Source organism: Gavialis gangeticus, unplaced genomic scaffold (assembly GCF_001723915.1).
Source record: "Gavialis gangeticus isolate Ggan-Ray unplaced genomic scaffold, GavGan_comp1, whole genome shotgun sequence".
NCBI classification, from domain to species: Eukaryota; Metazoa; Chordata; order Crocodylia; family Gavialidae; genus Gavialis; species Gavialis gangeticus.
In genome coordinates, this window is record NW_017729034.1 from 51,347,618 (window position 1) to 51,368,416 (window position 20,799).

Sequence of the window (20,799 nt, forward strand, 5' to 3'; positions counted from 1 at the left end):
CTGCCCCAGGCGGGGCTTGGCCTCATGTGGAGTGCTGCAGGGGCAGCCACGGACCACGCTGCCTGGGTGAGCTCTCCTGCACACATCCTGCATCCCCATCCTGCCTCTCCTCACCCCTGGCCGGCTCCTGGAACCTAGCACCCAGGCAGCCCCTCACATGCCCGCCCCTCCACAAGGCAGGGGCATGTAGGAAGTGGATCCTGGCTTTGGCCAGGCCCTGGCCCTACGTGTCTGCCTGCAGAACCAGGGCTCTGCCCTGGCCGCAACCCCAGCCCTGTGATCCTGGGGTTTCCATAGAAACTGGCCGGGAGCCACGTAGGCAGGGTGCACAGCTGGGCAGGTGGGAGCTGCCTCTGGGGTCAGGCCAGGATTTCAGGGTGGTGACAGCATAGGGTCAAAGCCCAGGGCACAGCTGCGATCCACTCCTTGCATTCCCCTGCCTGTGGAAACCACATCCATTGCAGGGGAATACGAGCAGCAGATGTTGGCTCTGTCTCAGCCCTACAACCCCACCCCGTGATCCTGGCCCTGCCCACCAATCCTGAATACCACTCCCTGCCCACCTGCAGCCCCATCCCACATAGGGATTTTTGGTGAGATTTTGCACATGACGGGGAGATGCTGACCCAACCTGCCACAGCTCATTAAAACTCCCTATGAGGCCGCCAGGCCTAAATAATTGCCCACCCTTGGTGCTTGTACACATGACGAAAATTGTCCTTTTTTTGTGGTTTAACCACATCACAGTTTACACATACGGGTTTTTTGTGATTTAAATGACCTCTTTGTGATTCAAAATAAACCACATCTGGCTGTACTTTTGTTTGCATGAACACAAATTAATATGATGCATCCATGGATCTGTCATGTGTACAGGGTAATTCACTGAATGACATGTAATGAGCCCCTTTGGCCACCAGATATCGCTTTGATTTGCAGACAGGAGAAAAAGAGGATACCTGCAATATTTAAGTAGCTGTGTGTAATGCATATTTTCAGACATCAAGTGTAGCAGCCCAGCCAGCCCGACATGAATCAATGTTTTGCTCACCCACATGGACACCCATGCTCCCCTTCCCCACAATGCCCTGGCCGGGGTGACAACGGGCACCATCACCCCATAACCTGCCCCTGGTTCCACCCAGGAATGAAGAACTACTTGGCCACCTAAAGGGGGGAGTGCTTTCATTTGCTTTCAGAGCAAATGGCATACTTACAGGACTGCAACCCATAGCCTCCGTGCTTCATAATTTTTTTTTCCTTGTGCTGCCACATCAGTCGCAATAGCATGGGCTCACCCCACAGTCAGACCCATGGGTGTTCCTGCAACGGTAGCAGGCAGCCCTTATTGACAACAGCACCGTCACCCCATAATCTGCCCCTCGTTCCATCCAGGAATGAAAAACCACTTAACCGCCTAAAGGGGGCGCCCTGCAGTGCTTACATTTGCCCTCTCACAGGATTCCCCAGGTCTAAACAGGCTCAGTCCAAAAGACTCCCTAGGTCCAAAGTGAGAGGCCCCCTGCCTCTCACTGACATTATCTCTGTCATGCCCCACCCACAGCTGCCACAGCCCCAACAGTGCCCCTCACTGGTGACCTGCCACCACCGGGTGGTCCTCGACAGGAATTTACCAGGTTGTCCAGTTTTACAAGTCTTACAACCTTCTCTACTGATGCCTCTGTCAACAGCTGTTGATTTGGCAGTGGTGAGAACAAAGCCAAGGAGCCTGGTTTCATTACCTGCTAATGGCCCACATTGAAAGAAAGAGAAAAAATTATTTACAGAATTAATCGTAACTGATATATTAAGCATCATTTACATAAATTACCAAACCTCACAGCATTTACAAAGTAACGGTAATCAACAAGCAATACTCTTCAACGTTTAAGCAATAATCAATAACTTTTATAACAACAACTTGTATTAAACAGCTTTTATAATAACAAGCAATAACAATAGGCATTGAGGGTGTGTCCAGATGAGCGAGCACATGCCTACTGCGGCATCTCTTAGCAGTATGAGACACGGCAAGAGGCACACCGGGAACAAAAAAATGTTCCCCGTACTGCGTATTTGCAGTACAGATTTTAATTTTGATATCGGGAATTCCTAGTATCAAAAAAAAAAAAAAAAAAGCAGTGCGGGGCACACTCCATGAGTGTACCCTGAAGCAACTGGTAGCTGGGCCCTCCGAAGAGATGCCTTGGCACCTGCCTCAGTGTGCTGGAGCAAATAGGAGCGTGGCAAGGCTGCAGCAGTGACCAGGACCCAGGCTCTTGTCCACGGTAAGTAGGGATGTGGGGGGTGGGGAGACTGTGGGAGTGGGGAGGAGTATGTGTGTGGGTGTGGGGGGACTGTATGGTGGGGGGAACTGCTCAGGAGAGGTGGGCCCCCAGCCTGGCTGCTGCACAGCGCACAGCCCTCCTCCCCTCCTAGCAGCAGCAACAGCAGCCATGTAGGACACTCAGGGCCCGCTACTGGCAGATCCCTCCTGCAGCGTGGCACGGCCCCAGCTGCTGAGACCCAGCGCCACCTGTGCCACATGGTGTGGGCCTGGGCCATCCTGGCTCGGGGACATGTGCCTTCAGGCGGGACCAGGACCCTCTTGCTGTTACCCACGGCCCCTGGCACTGCACACAAGAACCTCATGCCCTACACACTTTGGCATTTGCTTTTGTATTTTTTTTGTCATAGAAAAATCAGAGCTGCCCCTGCCACCCTTTGCTCACCAGGGTGTCAGGCACTGAGCAGCACTGATGTTCTGGTGCCCTGCCCCCTGGCGTATAGATATTTAGAATTCATTTATTATGATAGAGGCACTGGTAGGCTTCCGAATTGCTTTGAAATTGTAAGTATATCAATAAAACATTGCCCAACTGATGTCTCTATATATAGTGGTGTTTCATTTTAATCATGGAAGAACAAGGATCTGGGGTATTTTAATGAGAGAATTTCCAATTTTTAAACAGGGAACACCAGGATTCCTGCTCATGAGGCAAGTGGTGAGACCTGGGCAGAGGAGCCTTCCCAGGACCAGCACCGGGGACCCAGATGGAGGGCAGATGAGGTGGCTGACCTGGCCATTTGGAGCCAAGAGGACACGCTTTGACAGTTCAAAGTGGGCCACCACAATAAGCACATCTGGGCAATAGCTGCCCAGGTGGCAGAGCAGGGTCACCAGAAGACATGACAGCAATGCTGCACAAAGGCCAACTGTGCAGACATGGCTCATTAGCAGCTGGCCCAGAGGTGCAGGTGGCTCTGCTGCAGTGTCTGTACCAGAGCCCAGGCGGTCGTGCGGTCCCCATCTAGGTCTGTTACACATGGGGCCACAAGTCCAAGCGGGCAGATGCTGTCACAGGTAGCAACAAGTCACAGCCAGGCAGCAGCCCCCACTGCCAGACTGCTGCAGTGGGTAGAGGGTGCAGGGGCCCCTCTAGGTTAGGGCTGCTTCAGCAGTCCAGCTGGCACAAGGGGCTAGCTATTGTCCCCCAGATACCAACTGACCAGACCTCAGAAGCTCCTAAAGACAAGTAGCCCTGAGCTGCTCTCCAGGGCAGCTTTTTATACTGCTGGGGCCAGCACAGGTGACTGCAAATCCAGGAGCTGAGCAGGGTCATTTTGCCCCAAGTGGCACAAGTTGCTCAGCACCAAAGTGCATATTCAGGCACGTGTGCTGAGGCACAAATCTCCAGCACAAATTTGTGCTGCTGCTATTTGAGCTGCTGCAAGCACATGTGCCTGCATGTCTGGACATGCCCTGAATATTTTAAATGACAAACAAGTGAAAATCAATAATCAACAACTTTCACTACAGATAAACAATACTATTTTCTGTTTCTGAGCTGGACTGCCTTTCTCTCCCGTGAATGCCTCCTGCCACGTTGCCCAGATGACACTCAGCCACAGACACGACATACCTGTCTTACAATTTTGCACAACCACACCACACAGGCACTGATGGTGCTGATGATCTAATCTGTTCGGGCATCATTAACAGGCTTCCTATCTGATCTGCATTCTTTTCAGTGGCAGCATAACAAGTGGAGCTGAAAATCAAAACGTGCAGGGAATTGAGCATTTTTTGAGAGCTCAGTGCTCAGCAAATCATGTGAGCAGATAAGTGGTCAGGCAAAAATGAGTGAAAAGGGCTTGCCAGGTATGTTGCAGGCCCTGAGTGGCTGCAGACAATTGCTCAGCAGAGGCTCTCTGCTGTGCATTGCCTTTCACCTCCCTGCACTGCCTAATTTGCTGAGTCTTTAAAGCATTATCCAACACCAACCCAATCCCCCTCTTCACCTCACAGCTCAACCTAATTGCAGGTGCCAGTTCAGTTGACAGTTGACTTAACAGTTCCCCAGGGCTTCTCATACCAGGTGTGGAGGACAATGTCCCTGGTCTCTCCTCTTTGGAGGAATCTTCAAGTGCCAGTACTAGTACCCTGCCACTGTCTTCCTCACTTGAGGCAGCACAAGGTGGACCTGGCAAGGTCTCAGGAGCAGAGGATGGCCCAGAGACCCCGATCATCTCATTTCATGGCATTCGAGTACCTCCATTAGTGGATGGAGGTACTGATAATAATGCCACGCATTATGCACGGGGGTGCCCTGCTGCTGAGCTCTTGCAACTTCATGTCACAAAGCAGTCCTCAGAATCTTGACCTTGGCCCTCACCCTGCACTGGGCCACTGTCTTGTGCCATGCTCGGCAAGTCTCCTGGCACAAGCGATGAGGGGGGGGAGGGGGGAGGGTGTCACATGCCCCCCTAGAAATTGGTCGCTGTTGATGCTGCCACCGGCATCTGCGGGCAGTCACTGCTTGTCACCCTCCCCCTCACCACCCTCACTCAACCTGCCCTCACTGCTGCTGTCACCGTGGCCACCTGTGGGTGGTCCACACTTGCCAGCAGCATGCCACCAGCATGCCCCCACCGATCACACCATCACCGCCACCTGCAGGCAGTCGCCGTGCCCCCCCAGTCTCAGAAAGCATGAGTTGTTCATGTCTTCTGGACACATCGAGGTATATATGCAAGTTTGCACGTGGGTTTAACAGATCAGGGTCCCCCAGGACCTGCACCAGGCTCTTAGTTTCTGCATAGGACCAAGTTGTCTTAGTCCTTCATGCCCTGGTTTGCCCTCTTCTCTCCTTGGTCTGCTTTCTTTTCTCCTCAGCATCAGACATCTTAGATCAATAAGGGGTACCTGTACACGGGCACCTGTGCCCTCAATTTATAGGTCTTCATGTGACCTGGCCAAGTAAAGTTCACTCCCCTCCAACTTTCATTTTGGTGCACAAAGTTTGAACAACAGACATGCTGGAGCCATGCTGGCAACTTTGTTTCTTATGGGCATACTTGCTTAGGATGGTTTTTTGCAATTTTTGGCACCCAAAATATTTGGAAGGTATAGCAAATCAATGAGCTGTGGGTAAGCCAACAAGACTTGCCCACCGGGTCCTTTTTGGGCCACGGCACAACAGAGGTCTTCCCACCAGTCACCCATGTGTCAAGACACTGGTCCCTGCTCTCAGTTTCTTACATACCTGGTGAGAGAATGAATGAATGAATGAATGCTGACAGAAATCACCTACTATTCATAAAGCAGGCCCACTTAACACTCAAGCAGGCTCACAGAAAGCCACTTGTATGTTTTACGTAAAACTGCTGAGTGAATAAAGGATGCTGTGCTCTGTACAATGCAGATGTGCTCTGTATAATGGCTCAAGTAAGGAACTGGCTATTTGACTAGTATTACATCTCCAAATCCTTTTTGGGCCACACAACACCATGCCCAAAACACCATGTCTCTGTGGCACCAGGGAAATCTCCTGTACATCTCCTGAGCAGTCTTGCCTGTCACAGAGTGTGATTTGAGGGGAGGGGAGGGGAGGGGAGGGAAGGAGGTGCACATAGTCTGCCATGGATGAGAGCAGCCAGCATGCCCACCAGGTCCATGCTGCTTCTTTGTCAACTCCAGGTGGATCATGATTAGCAAGGAAACCCTGAGTCCCGGCCCCCTGTGTGCTCATGTGTTAATCTGACACTGGCATGGAGTTAATAACTTCTCCCGTTTGAGTGGGCTCCCAAGTGTGGTTTCATTTGCCATTTATACTAGCAAGGGGTTGTCTGATTCAGGCAGCCAGTGTCAGATCAGCCGTGCCCCTCCCAAACTCTGTTCCACCACACCGCAATTTACTGAGGTACCCCCATTCCTGCGCAACCCCCCCTTCCCCCCCATCCACTTGTGGAGAAGTACTCTCTGTCATTGCCACTATGTGTCAGAAGCAAGCCAGGGAATGTTTGCTTACATCACCCAACACCCAAAAACAGACATTATCAACCCTTCCCATTAAAGCACATCCACATGGATGAAAAGTAATTTTTATTAGACCAGAGCACATGAACAACTGGTGCCTCCCAAGACTGGGACAGCACCATTTGTAGGTGGCAGCATTGGCAGTGAGTGGTGAGCAGGGACCACCCACAGATGCTGGTAGCGGTGGGGGGGGCAGGGAGGGGGGAAGGGTGGCGAGCAGCAAGTGGGGACTGCCTGCAGATGCTGGTAGTGGTGTCAGTGGCGGCAAGCAGGGACCACCCGCAGATACCGACAGCAGTGTCAGTGGCAAGGGGGAGAGAAGTGGCGAGTGGGGACTGCCTGCAGATGCTGGCGGCGGTGTCTGCAGCGGTGAGCAGGGACTGCCAGCAGATGTTGGCAGTGGTGTCTGCGACCGGGGGGGGTGGCAAGTGGTGACCAGGGACCGTCTGCAGAAGCTGGTGGCGGCCAATCTCAGGGGGGGGCACGTGCCCCCCCGTGTTCTCCCTACACATTACCTATGCCAGAGCAGCTAATTTCTTGACAATGAAATAACGCTGAATGCCCACTCCCCAATTTCCTCTATAAACAGCAGCATTACCAACTAAGAACCCTTCTCCTGTCATGTGCTTTCCTTTCCCAGCTGTGCACCCTCTGTCTGACCCACCCTTTGTTCCCTGAAGCATAGTTGTGCTCTTTTGGCCCTGCTGGAATTGGGGCACCCCTTGTTCACAGACAAGTGGGTGTCTTTAAGGTTGTTTCTGCATGGAGCAGCAGAACAGGCTCAGCGGTCTCGCTGCTGGTGAGCTCCTGGATAGAGGCAAGTTTAATGAATCTCTCATGCTTGCTCTCAGGGGGGACCTACTTATGAATCAGGGGCTTGCTCATGAGCTTAAGAATCTCTTCCCTAATCATTGCACGGGTCTCCTTGAGACCTGCATGGCACTATGAGGCCAGCTCAAGGAATTGTTTTGTGCTACCTATGATATCCTTTCAGAATTCCCTAGTTCTGGCCGTGCTTTCTGTCTCCCTCTGTTTAGCCTCTCTAAGCACCTCCCAGACTGTCCTGCCAGTCATCCATGGTGGTAACTCATGATTACATGGCCTCCACCAAAGACTCCATCACGTTCTCTCTGGAGTATCGCTGCCTGCAGCAGAATTCACATTCACTCTGCTCCAGTGTGAACTGGCATCTGCAGTTCGGGTGCACATCCCCCGCTTCCATCAGGTGCAATAATTAGTAACAGGAATTGGAAAACAAAGTGTTCACGATCAAAGTTCTTGTCCCCAGCTTCTAAACAAAGGTTAATCCCTGCTTAAGCTCCTTGCAGAAAACTCACAGCATGTCCACCCCAATGGAAATGAAACATTGTGTGCTGCCATAATACCACAAATGCATATAATACCCATTCCCCAATACTTACAAGTCCCCAGCCACAGATCCTTTTGCATCTCTGGAACAGAAACAGATCTTTGGGTCTCAGGAACTTCTGCCGTGTCACATGAGTCTGTGGGGGAATGCACAGTTCCATCCAATGCATTGTCCTTCTCCTCTGTGCTCAGCAGCCAAGGTATCGGGGAGACTGGTTGCATGGTCAGGATAACTTCTTCTTGGCTGTTCCCATCCACCAGCTCCTGTGAGCAGTCATCCCACACCTCTGGCATGTTTCCTGTTGGAATGTCAGGACAGTCTGTGATCTCTTGGCTAGGTGTGCCCTCCTGAACACCTGTTGTCCTGGATGAACGGAGACAAGCCTCACCTGCATCTTTGGCGAGAATGACAGACAGCTGGTCATAGAATGACTTGTGCATGCTATCCAAGAACAAGAGTTCTCATCCTTGGCCCAATGAAAAGCACATTTCAGGGCCTTGATCTTGCTGTGGCACTGTGTCCAGTCTTAGTTGTGCTTGTGCACCTTCATTTCCTTGGCAATTGCTGTATAAACTGGATTATTTTGTCTACTTTGAGCTGCTCAGTAATTTTTTCCTCTGACCAAATATTGATCAAGTTTTTAGGTTCTTCCCAGGTCCAGTTGGTGCCTTGATTTATAGATGTATCTGGCTCCTGCTCCATAGCCTGCATACTTGACTTTGTTGGCACTGAATTCAGGACTCAGATCTCTTGTTCCAGAGGGACCCAAAGCTCTCAGACCAACCACAACCTTTTCATTCAATAATAGGCAAATTTATTGATACACAGTGATAACAGAAAATAATAATACAAGCAATTCTATATATCTATTAATCCTAGGGCTGTCATCAAAATTAAGATACATCTGGCCAGGATGCGAGCTTCACTCTGAGGTTCTCTCACAAATGTCACATGTCAGCAGGCTGGAGGTTGGAGGCTGAGGCCCACTCCCCCGACAGCGGGGTGGATGAGATGGGTTGGTGGTATGTCCTCTGTCCATGTCCCTTGGGGGGACCCCTCTAGGGGACGGAGACCCTTTGTTGCTCTAAAGTCTCTGCTTTTGTATTCTTTTCCCTTTCTGATGACTTTTCATCTGTGGCTATCACTGATTGGTCTCTCTGTGGTCATCACACTGTCCACGTTCTGTCCTATCAGCATATTCCTTTGTTTCATAAGCCCATCACATGCACACATCCTAATTTGGGTTTTTCCGATCTTTTTGTAATTTGGTCTGTTCACCCAAAACCTTAGGCCCCCACTTTCTTGGGCCTTGTGAGCTGGTGCCACCTTATTTCCCAGGCCATGTGTCTATCCATTGGCCTTGTTGTGTTAGACACCCTGTCTGCCTTAAAGGTTGTGAGAACTGTGTGACTGTGTGATCAGGTCTTTAGAAATCAATTAACCCTTGCTGCCACCCTGGACTATTGTTCTAATGCATATATATATATATATATATATATATATATATATATATATTGCCTATAAGCCTATTCCCAAAAGTAAACCTCTAAATACCATTTCCTAGGCATCAGACTTGTTCTTCAGCGTCAACATCAACATTTTTTTTCTGTGGCCAAAAGGAGTTAAGAGGGGGCTAGCTATGCTGCCGCTAGAGTTGCGAGATGCTTTCAGGCGAAGTTTTTGAGCAGTTATGTGGACGTGTGTTTAAAGAACCTTTTCTGAAATTCCACATATGCATCCTTGTGAAGGTGTGAACTGTGTCTTAGTACCAGCTGTCAAGGGAATCTACTCAAGTGACCTTTCTGAATAAAACACCAGTGATATGCATCGCCTGGCCCAAATCGTCCCTCATTGTCCAGACGGATAGCTCATAATGGCTCACTGCCAATCACATCCAAGAGTCTTTGGCCGGCAGCTCTTCATTCAGGCACACATTCCCTTCTCCCACTGTGCCACCTATAAATTGCACTGTTCTGGGGGTCTATTTGGTGTGAAGGGAAGGAAAAACCAGGATTCATCCATTCAGTGTTTGGCTAAGTGGCCCACTCTTTACCCATGAGCAACTGACAAGTTTCAAGAGGTATGGTGGGTGGGTATCACCCAAACCCCAAAACCTCAAGTTTTAGGAAGAGTCTGGGTTACAGGAACCTGGTGTGTTCATCAATAGAAATGAGGCAGGGGTGTTAATGATGCCCTATTCCAAAATCAGGTGTGGGTCGATTTTGGACCATAGTGACTGCAAAATGACTTGATGGTTCTGATGCCTCGATGCCTGGCATAAGTGTTGGTGTACTAATAGGAGCTATTGAAACATAATGCTGGCCCCACCCACCCACATTTCAACCTTGGCTTATTCTGGGGTGGGAGTACATTGATGGAATGATACTTCTTGGTATGCCTAGAAGTATCACCTGGTAAAGAGTCCAGTAAACACCAGTATCTGCACCCCTGGGCATATGACAGTTTTCTGGCGTCATCTTAAACCCCACAAGTTCTTGGCAGATAGGCAGGACATGGCTTGTCCCTGCCCCCCTGTACTGCAGGCCAAAAGCTCTGCTGAGCCTATGCCCAACCCACGACCTCCTGAGCTGTGTAAGAATTGAATTGTAAATAGTAGGGCAGTTATAATGCTAATAGAGTCTATTCAATATGACTAGCTATTCAGCCGACCCCCTGGTGAACCATGGTGGTGCTGTGTGCTAAACAGCTACCCTGCTGTATGCTGCAAAACAACATGGCTTCAGTGAACCCTGACAGAGTGAGCGAGGAAGACCAAATGCTGTTGGATGCCATGGTGATGGCCTTGGATGCAATCAGTACTGTAGAGATGCAGCTACTGACCACAGCGCAGGGTATGTTGAACCTTCTATGAAGTTGCAAAGACATGGCAGGACCTAATCACGGATTGCTATACCAGGTAATATCCTGTGCGGTGGACTGGGCGAACTGAAAGGCAGCCACAGAACTGGCAGATGACAAGGCTGTATTGATCAGCCTAAGGAGCAATGATTGCAGGGTCTGGGCCCACACAAGCAGCTCTGACTGGTGGGAGCAAATTGTACTGTCAATTTGGGATGATCAACAATGGCTGGAGATGTTCCAAATGACCGGGGAGACGTTTGATCACACAGTCTCGATGCTGGGGCTGCAAAGTGTGAGGCAGGAGACTGTCATGCGTCAGCCTATCATGCCAGACAAGAGGGTAGCTATTGTCATCCATGAAACTGGGCACCCCCACCAGCCTCCACTACATGGGAAACCAGTTTAGCATGGCTTCCTGCACAGCTGGGCTGGAGATTCACAAGGTATGCCAGCTGCTGCAGGACATTGTGGTGAACAAGTTTATATGCCTCAGTAACCCCGTGGAATGGAAGTTATTGAAGGGTTCCCTAACTGCATGGGTGCACTGGACAGCACCCACATCCCTGTGTTATCCCCATCGCAGGCAAGCTGGTTATTCACAAACAGGAAAAGATGTGCTTCAGTGATCCTGCAGGCTGTAGTGGATGACCAGGGCCATTTCACTAACATTTACACAGACTGGGCATGCAGTGTACGTGATGTGGTGAGTTTAGAAACTCGCTGCTGTCTGGTTTGATGGAGAAAGGACAATATGTGCCCGGAGTCCCTGATAGAGCAATTCATGATGTTTCTGTCCCTCTGCTTATCATAGTGGATGAAGCTTAATCCCTCTGGCCCTGGCTCGTGAAGCCATATGGAGGACATGATACTGACCTGCAAAAGATGGCTTTCAGCTATCATCTGAGCAAGTGCAGGATGGCTGTTGAATGTGCCTTTGGCCACCTCGAGCACAGTGGAGGTCACTGAACTACAGGCTCAATTTGGAGCCAGAAAACATAATGGCTTTCATAGGGGCAGCCTGCATGCTCCACAATATTTACAAAACCAGGGAAGAGGTTTTTAGCAAGTCTTGGACTGAGGAATCCTGGGAGGCAGCAAGCAGCTGGATACCTGGGCAGGCAGCACATGGCACCCCACACGATCAGCATGGAGACACTGGTTGGGTGGCCATTGTGTGGAATTGCCTGACCTCACATATTATGGCCACTGCCAATGGAGTCGGTTCTCTCGAGGCCAATGGTTATGTTCTCAATACCTACCGCTAAGTATTTGTTTGAATAAAAGTAAAATTTTCATTGCAACACAAAACTTCTCTCTGTCTGTTAAGTACGTTGTCTGTAGTGGCGGAGAGGAGGCTGTGGTGATGGTGGGGGAAGGGGTGGAGGGGTGGGCATGGCTGTCCCTGCGGGCAGCTGTGGCTACCAGTGGTTACTTGAACTATGAATAGCTGTCTGCCACTGGGACTGCAGCAGGCAATGGAGGGAGATGCTGCCCCAGGGGGGAGGGGGTGGCATTGTCAGGCTGCCAAGTGTGGCACTGCAACCCAAGCCCAGGGTGGGAGAGGGCCACCTGCAAAAATTGGTGCCCAACACCTGGCCTGGCACAACACCCCTAGCCTAGTCTCCCTGGACCTAGGTGGGCCATATGCTGTGCAGGGTTAATGAAAGCACTCCAGTGCTATTAGTTAGCTGGCAAAGCGTTTATTAATTCCAAGCAGGAACCAGGGTCAGATTATGGGGTGGTAGTGCAGTTGTCAATAAGGGCAACCCTGGGGAGCCACGGAGGGCCAGCAAAGCCCAGGGGGGCACCCATGCCAGTGCCATGTGGAGGGGGGGTGCCTATGACAGTGAAGGAGTCCATGGCTTGGCGGGACTGCGTGCTAAAAGTCCAGAAACACCCACAGCTCTGACTGTACTGTGAGCTAGTACATAATAAGTGCCCACCATGGCAAGAGTGGTTAATGGGTCCCAAATTTCCCCTGCTGTCCAAAAAGATGTCCTTAGCAAAAAACTGAGGAGGTGAGCTCTGTCCCTGTTGAGTGTGTTCTGCTCGGAGATGTTAACGTACCCACTTATTGGGCTTTAATGGGTTCTCAATGTCCCACTGCTGTGTGTAAAGCTGTCAGGCTTTTGCAGCAACCGTGGACTCCATGCAATGTTGTACTCTGCACAATTAACATGCCAAGTGTAGTTTAACCACCCACCCCTCACATAGGTGGATTAATACACGGGCCAACTGTGCCCAGGGCCAGGGGCCCCTAGCTTGGCACAGATGAAACCGGTGGCCAGGCCAGTCTGGGCATGCATGATGTAGCAGGCCAGAGCCGTGGGAGCAGCCAGAGCCACTGGCAGTGGCAGGGAGCAGAGCTGAGGATCATGCGTGGCCAGGACTAGCCAGCAGCAGGACAGCCCCAGCAAAGCCAGGTCCCAGCCTGGTCCAGCAGTGATCTTGCGCATTCGCCGGGCACCTCTATGGGGGGGACTACAGGGAATTTTGGGGTGCCAAGCTGGCAGGGCATGCAGCAGGGCGCGGAGCTGTTCCGCAGCTGGGCTGGGATCTTGTGGCAGTGACAGCATGGCCCAGGGCATGCAGGCTACAGGTCGCAGCTCTGCCCCAGCTCCAGACCATGCTGTCACCACTGCAAGGAGCCACGGTAGAGCCGCAATTTGCTGCTGCATGCCCCTACCTGGCTGCAGATTGTGGCTCTGCCCCAGCTCCCAACCTTGCTGTCACTGCCGCAAGATCCCCGCCCAGCTGCAGAGCAGCTCCACATCCTGCCACGCGACCTGCCAGCACATCTGGGGCCAATCTCCGCAGAAACCCTGGCCCCATGCTATCACAGTGTGGCTGCTGCTGGGGTCTCCATGGAAACCAGCCCCAGCCATGCAGGCAGGGGCTGCTGGGAAATGGAGTCTGGCTGCCGGCCAGATCCACCACTTGGCCCACCCCTGAACTATAACTTTTTTTGTACAAGTCATCTATTACAAAATAGCCCAAAATAAGCACCCTCCAAATAAAGCAAACCCCAAAACGAACAACCTGTGACTCAAAAAATTAAAATGCCTGCAGACACTACAAGAAAGAACTGAGTGTCTGTGGGTTCAGGCACAGCCTCCCCCCTGACTCAACCCAGCAATGACCCACAGTGACCCAAGTGAGCTGCAGTGTCTGGCTACAAAACCTGCAACCGTTATCTGTCTGCTGTGCCAACTTGTGCAAGCAATTACAGGGTCGGTTGGGGTGTGGAGGGAACTTCCCTTGGCCAGGTCATCCCAAGAACCTTTTGGCCAGCTACGGCTTGAACGCTCCCCCCAGAACCCCATTAAATCTCTGGTCACTTTTATGCACCAGTGACCAGCAGGGTTCTGACAGCCCCATCATGAAACTACAGGCTGCCACTTTATGAATAGTGGGTACACAATACCCAGCCCTGCCTGGCACCCCTGGCTCCCCCCAGTGCTGCTCACCGGGCGAGACAGCTGGCCAAAGGAGCCTGCTGAGGGCAGAGTATGGGCAATTAGCAACAAATCAACACAGCAGCTGGCAGATGGACCCTGGGGGGGGGGGGGCGGAAACTGGTAGAACCAGTAAATCAGCTAAAAAACTGCAGATCGGATTTGGGAGCGGAGTGCGGGAGATGCCTGCACAGTGACTGAAAAAAAAATTAATTTAATATGACACCTCTCACTTTGAGCCGGGGGAGTCTTTGGGACCTAGCCTGCTTGGACCTGGGGAGTCCTGTGAGTGGGCGGGCGGCATTTGCTCTGAAGGGCAAATGAAAGCGCTTTGGGGCCCCACTTTAGGTGCCCAAGCGGTTCTTAATTCCCTGATGGAGGCAGGGATGGTGCCACTGTCAGTAACCGCACCCTGTGGGGAGCCGTGGGCAGCAAGGCACGGGGGCGGGCAGCCATGCCAGAACCGTGCAGGTTGGAGGGGGATGACCATGCAGGTGATGGCAGCTTGGTGTGGGGCTCCCTGTGGGCAGCTATGGCTTCAGGGGGATGCGTTTTGGGAGTGAGGGGATTACCCTTTATTGTAATTGAGTACCAAAGAGTTCAGCGGGGTGAATTGTTATGCGGCTCCCTGTGCTGTAATTTACTGTGAATTGTACACTGAGCTTTACTCAATTTAAAAGCTGTCACTTGTATACAGTGATGTAACAAATTAAAACACACCGCGTCAATTTTAATAAACCTGTTTAATTTACTGAGGATTAAACCCCCGTCATGTACACTAGCGCCCCCCTGTGCTAAGTGTTTGTCTGCCACCCCTAGGCATTTTCCTCCCCCCTCCAATTTCATAACTCTCCTCTCCTCTCTTAACATTTGCTGTGCTTGTCTTTCTCCTCTGAGTTGTCTAACCTTATTTCAACCATGCAGTTGGTCCAATAAAAGATATCACCCCCCCCCAAAAAACCCTTTGTCTCTTGCATAATGAGATAGTTCCAGCTCAGAGAAACCTCCAGAATGAATTTTAGCTAATCTACAGACCCTTCAGTTGAAACCCAGAGAGAGAGCACTTTAATTTACATGACTTAAGCTCTGTAAATCATGGAGTTGTGTCTGAAAGACAGTTCAGTTCCAACCTGCTAACCCTGGGAGAAAGGGAGCCAAATGTAGGAATGCATCAGGAGTCCAGACCTGAGACTTCGAAGTGTTCACGCATCTTGTGATGCAGAGTCTTAGTTTTGGTTGGTCTCTAGCACTGCCTCCTCCCTAGTCTGTATTAGCTTCACATCACATCTGTTGCAATTCAGACTTCCTTACTTGCAAAGCATTTACCAGCTTGGCTGTCCTTTCCATATCTGGCCACATTCCTGTCTTCCAGCTCCAACCGTTTCCTTTGCTGCTGCTTTTATTTGCTGGTTGAGTTCTAGATCAGATATGTTCTTAAGTGATGCATAGTAAGAACCTAGAGAAAACACATCTCAAGCCACTCCTTTTGCCTAGAATGGTTTCACTAAAAGTACACCTAATACAGACTCTTCTCTCCGTGAGAATATCTTGAAAAAGATCACCTGTTCTATAAACCCTACTATTTTTAATAAGAAGGCCACACATCTTCTTTTTACAGGACTAGATACCCTGCTGTATCTTTTAACTTTAGGCTTCTTAGGACAGAGATCTTGTCTTTGTATTGCATACTCTAAAGGCATATGCCACAAAAACTTTATTCAATGAAAGGATTATATTATTTTCTGTTAACTTTACAATTATATCGGTGACCCGCAGTGGTATTTAGAAAGCTTTTAGAATGGCTTTGACTTTAAAAGGCTTTTAAATGTAAAATCTTCTTTATGACGAATATGGCTTATATGGCTTTTGGCTACAACACCTTTCATAACCTTATTGGTCATTAATTTGTTCCTATGCTGATTTTTGACTAAGAGATTTGTTCTGTGGCCTATCAGCTGCCTTGTTATTTATCAGAACTGTGGGCCAAAGTCTCATCAGTACTGAACTTATATATATATCACAATATCTGTCTATATAATAGAAATGGAAATTATACCTACATTAAAGATTGAATAAAAATGCTCCAGAAGCTGTTTCCCCTGAAAAAGTTTTTACCTAGCTTACAAAAGAGATGGTAAGAAATGTACTGATGTTAACCTCTTTCGGGGGTTTCCTAACCCTTACAATACTCAGATTTTATAAATGATAGCTATTATGAGTTTTACCATTCACAGAGAACAAAACCTGTATTTTTGATTTGAGAAAAAAACACAAAAATGTAAAGTATCCCTTTTTATACCCATGTACCACAGAATTAAGGTTGTTTCTTCAAATTTTAATTTAGTCCCCTCAGCTCTTCATTGAATTTGTCCCTTCCACTGGCCTTTAGTGTTAGTGTTCATGTCCAGCCAGTTCTAGCCTCTCCCTGATCATCACTCCCCTGATTCTCTTCCACTTTCCTTTCCCAGCCCTGCTCCATCCTTCTGCCACTTTAGCTATCATACTCTTTCTTCTCACAGTCCCAGTCAGTCCTTAACCCTAGCTCTTATTCTCAATTGCTGACTTTTTTAGCTCCCAATCCACTGCATTCAAATTCTTCTGCCCATTTCCACAAACATTTTGTCCCAATATATACTTTTCCCTCCACCCCCAACCCATCCAATTTTTGTCCTTTCTGCATTCAAAGCAGACAGCTTCCTTCTCTATACAGCCAGGGTACCAAAAACAGATGATTTTAGAGAGCCCAAGACAGTTTGAGTGCCTAGCCCCTGGCCTATCATAGCCAGGAACTGCAGTTACAGCGAAGCTCTATTAGAACCTAGGGTTGGAGCATACTCAGTAGCTTTGAGGGATGGTGCATTCACAATCCAGTTAAATGAAGCATAGCTGGCAAATATGAGATCTCCTGATTTTTTTGGCTGCCACCATCTCTAGTGATTATGTGAAAACAGATTTTTAGATGTTTGCAACTTGGCCAACTTTTTGCATATTTTCACAGGGTAATAGGAACGTATCTATAGAAGGAACTTTACAAGTTAGGTGTCCAGGTCTGACATCCTTGACTTGAAGGTTTTTCCTTCTCTTGGATGAGTTGCGTCAGAGCTTTTCCTTCTCCTGGATGAGTTGCCTGCAAAGCTTATTAACCCCACTTACTCAGAAGAGTATCTACCAGGTAACTACTGTAAAAAAAATCAGCTCTCCTACAGCCACAGGATTATTAAAAAGGTGCTGTCCTATGTCCTGGGTAAGGTGGTCTTACTTGCCTTGGTTCCACTATCTTTGGACTTACATTGGTAGACTTATAACCATGCCACCAGCTATCCTGTACAGCCTCAGTCAGTGATATCCCCTGTTGATCCACAACTGTTTATTGTTGAGTATTGACAGATATCCAGACTAGCTACAGGATGTTCCCTTATGCACCACTCAGGGATCTGCCAGAAGGGAGCTGGTTGCTCAGAATGGGACTCAGTGGTGAATCAATTTCTATTTGAAGTTGTCATGGATGTGAAAAGGGGGAATACACAAAGGGAACTGCCTGAGCATATGCTATTTGCCGATGACTTAATGAGATATTTGAAGACTACAGTGTCTTTAGCAAGCTGGACAAGGAGTGAATGTCAGTAAGACTAAAGCCGTGATAACCAAGAGAACTGGACCACTATAAAGTATATTGCAGGAAGGGGGCTTATAATAGCGATTACTGATAATGGCCTCACTGATTCTTAGCATCAGTGCTTGATGCAAATGATGGGAGATGACCCCAGTTCTCCTTGATAAAACAAATGTGTATAAAATTGAAAAGTAAAGCATACAGACATATTATTTGCTTCATCCTCATCTAAGAAATGGAGACTTAGCCAACAAGAAAAAAAATGAGTATAGTTGCTACCTGAAATGAGGATGTGAAATGAGAAAGCTGGTATGGTCAATGTTTGGACATTCTGTAATAGGAAAGAAAATGAGGAAATGAGTCTAATATGAATCCAATTCACTCAGTCATATCTTCTACATGGGGCACTGGGAACACAACAAACTTAGCTACCGCATTGACCTTTCTAAAATCTATACACAGATGTAGGAACCCATCCTTTTTAGGGATGATTACAAGGGGACTTTGCCACTGGCTTCTTGATTCTCTAATAATCCCCTTGTCTAGCATCTTTTGTAGTTCCTGCTTTATAGACCCATGTAAATGTGGGGGGATCTGCTGCCAGGTCTCTCCAACCACACAACCTGGGGGTGTGGTGATCCTACAATCTACCCCTTTGCATGTCCAGGTTCCATGCAAAATACATTGTGGTATTCTTGTATTAAATCTCGTAATTGCCGCTGTTGTGTAGCGTTGAGCTGCTTACCCAGCGTGGGTCCTCCTGCAAGGCTGGGCTCCTGGTCATACTAGGTCTTTTGTCTAGTCTGGGATTTTTGGAGGCTTTTCTTCACTATTTGTCAGGTGCTCCTTAACCTTTGTTGAAGGTCTATGAGATGCCTAGGGATGCCTAGGGACCTGGGCCACTAGGGCCGGTTGCTGTTCCCAACCCTCTTTTACAATGTTCAGGGGGCCTCTGGGCTGATACCCATACACTAGTTCAAAAGCCTCTCATATAGTGAACATTAATGGTGTCAGCATTTGGTCCCACTGTCTCGGATCTCACTGAATGCACTTTTGAAGCATGGCCTTCATAGTCCAATTGAACTACATGACCAAGCCATTGGTTTGGGGATGATATACGGAGGTGCTCAGGTGTTTTATCAGTAAGGTATTGCATACTCTGCACATCGCCCCAGCCATAAAATTGGTCCCCTGATCATTAATGATCTCCTTAGGGATGCCCACCCTGGCTACCCACTTCAGCAGTTTATTAGCTATCCTAGGGGCTGTTGCAGACCTTAGTGGGATGGCTTCAGGGAACTGGGCCGCATAATCCATGATTACCAATATATGTTATTAGCTCCTGCTGCTTTGGGGCATGTTGGTATATAAGCTGGTAACTTCCATGGTGGCTAAGAGGGTATCACTAGTCTGTGGTTTGTGTTTTTAAGTTTTCATAGAAAGTCTGTTGTGTCTTGGACAAAACTTGATCTTTGGGTGACAAGAGGTTTTAGGATGGATTCAGTAAAACTGGATATTTCCTCAGTTAGGGTTCCATGGTTGGTTATTATATTATATTATATTATATTATATTATATTATATTATATTATATTATATTATATTATATTATATTATAATTACTGGGGTATTCTCCAGGGAATGCCTCCACCCAGTTCATGGCCCTTTTTCCTTTCCACAGCAATGTAAAAGGGCACAGAATACATCCATTAAGACACAGGATTGGGACTGAAGTATGCTCATTAAATTCCTGGCTCTGTCATATGGTTCTCGAGTAACGCTAGGCAAATCCCTTAACCTCCCTGTTCCTTCATCTGTGGAAAAGGAAGAACAATTTTCACCTATGTTTCAACGGTGCTATAAAGTATTAACAGCAGTAGAGGGAGCTACTAGCATGAAATAACCCTGTGTGGAGATCATTCCACATTGTAATTGGAAAGATGATGGTGTAGGGTGCTGTAAAAATTTTGCTTAACACAAGTTTGGGCTGACGAGGTAGCCTATAATGGATTCAAAGAGCATCTGATTGGAGGAGAGCTGTATTTCTTTCTCAGCTTGAATCCTGGGTCTTTTAAAATAAAACAGACTTTTTGAAGAATAGCAAACAAAGGGTTTTTATCTAGAATGAAATGAATGTTCATACTTCCACCTGTTTGACAGATGGGTTATGAAAAACAAATTAGAAGATGCATAACTGGTTGAGACTACAGCACCAATTAGGTTTTCCTTAATACTGGATGTTGAACTGGGAGGCTATGTGCATGACTTTTCTCCTTGTTACTGAATTTCGTTTCCCTGAATTATTTCAGAGGTATGCTATTGCACTGGTATTTTACTCCCTCAAAGGCAGTTATCCACATTGCAACCCCTCTCGTGATCATATTTAACACTAATTATCACCTTTAAAAGCATTCCCCAAAGACAGACCAAGAACTGAGTTATTGCCTTACCACTAGGTATGTATTATGTGGCTGCTGTTTTTTTTTAAATATTATTTGAAAGGACATCCTCCTTTACCCCCTGACATCAAAACTCCTATTGAATACAAAGCATAAGATCAGACAAGAAGTTTCAGATAGTAATCAGGAAAAAGGTAATTCATGGTCGGCGCTAGGAATGGATAATTAGGTACTATGAATTAAACCCAGAAACAAGACCTGGCCTGTAAGTGCTAGTGGTGCTTCTCCTGGTGCCCCAACGCCCTAGCTGGCCCTCTCGGGGGGACACCATTGCTCCCACCTGCCCCCGTGCTCCCCCTATGTGTCGCCACTGCATAATGTCATATGCTGGTATTAACACTTACACCTAGGGGCAGGGCACGAGAATGGCATCTTATCTGTAGGGATACTTAATCTACACAAGACAGCAAGTTCACAAAGGGACTCTCATTGGGCCTAGAGGGATGGTTTTCCAGCTTCTGCTTCCCCTGTGTGAAAATGAAGTTTATTTCCTACTGATGGGGACTTTTTCCCCTCTCCAACTTTCCCTGAGCCTGGTGAAGGATGAGCCTGAAAGCTTGCAGAAGAAGATATATATATACCTATATATAATTGCAAATATATAGATATAGATATATAGGTAGATAATTGCAAATATCTATATATATTATCTATCTGCAATTATCTATCTAGCTATATATATATATGTATATATATATATATATATATGTATATACACACACAC

General features: G+C 48.2%; 1 protein-coding gene across 1 annotated transcript in view; it reads left to right on the forward strand.

Annotated features, from left to right (window-relative positions):
* The first annotated feature begins 10,422 nt into the window (after positions 1-10,422).
* The window catches only part of B3GALNT2 (beta-1,3-N-acetylgalactosaminyltransferase 2), a 93,381-nt gene continuing 83,004 nt past the window's right edge, over positions 10,423-20,799 (forward strand). The window contains exon 1 of the mRNA XM_019526721.1: positions 10,423-10,540. Coding sequence (XP_019382266.1) covers positions 10,423-10,540 — 118 coding nt within the window. The remainder of the gene's footprint in view (positions 10,541-20,799) is intronic.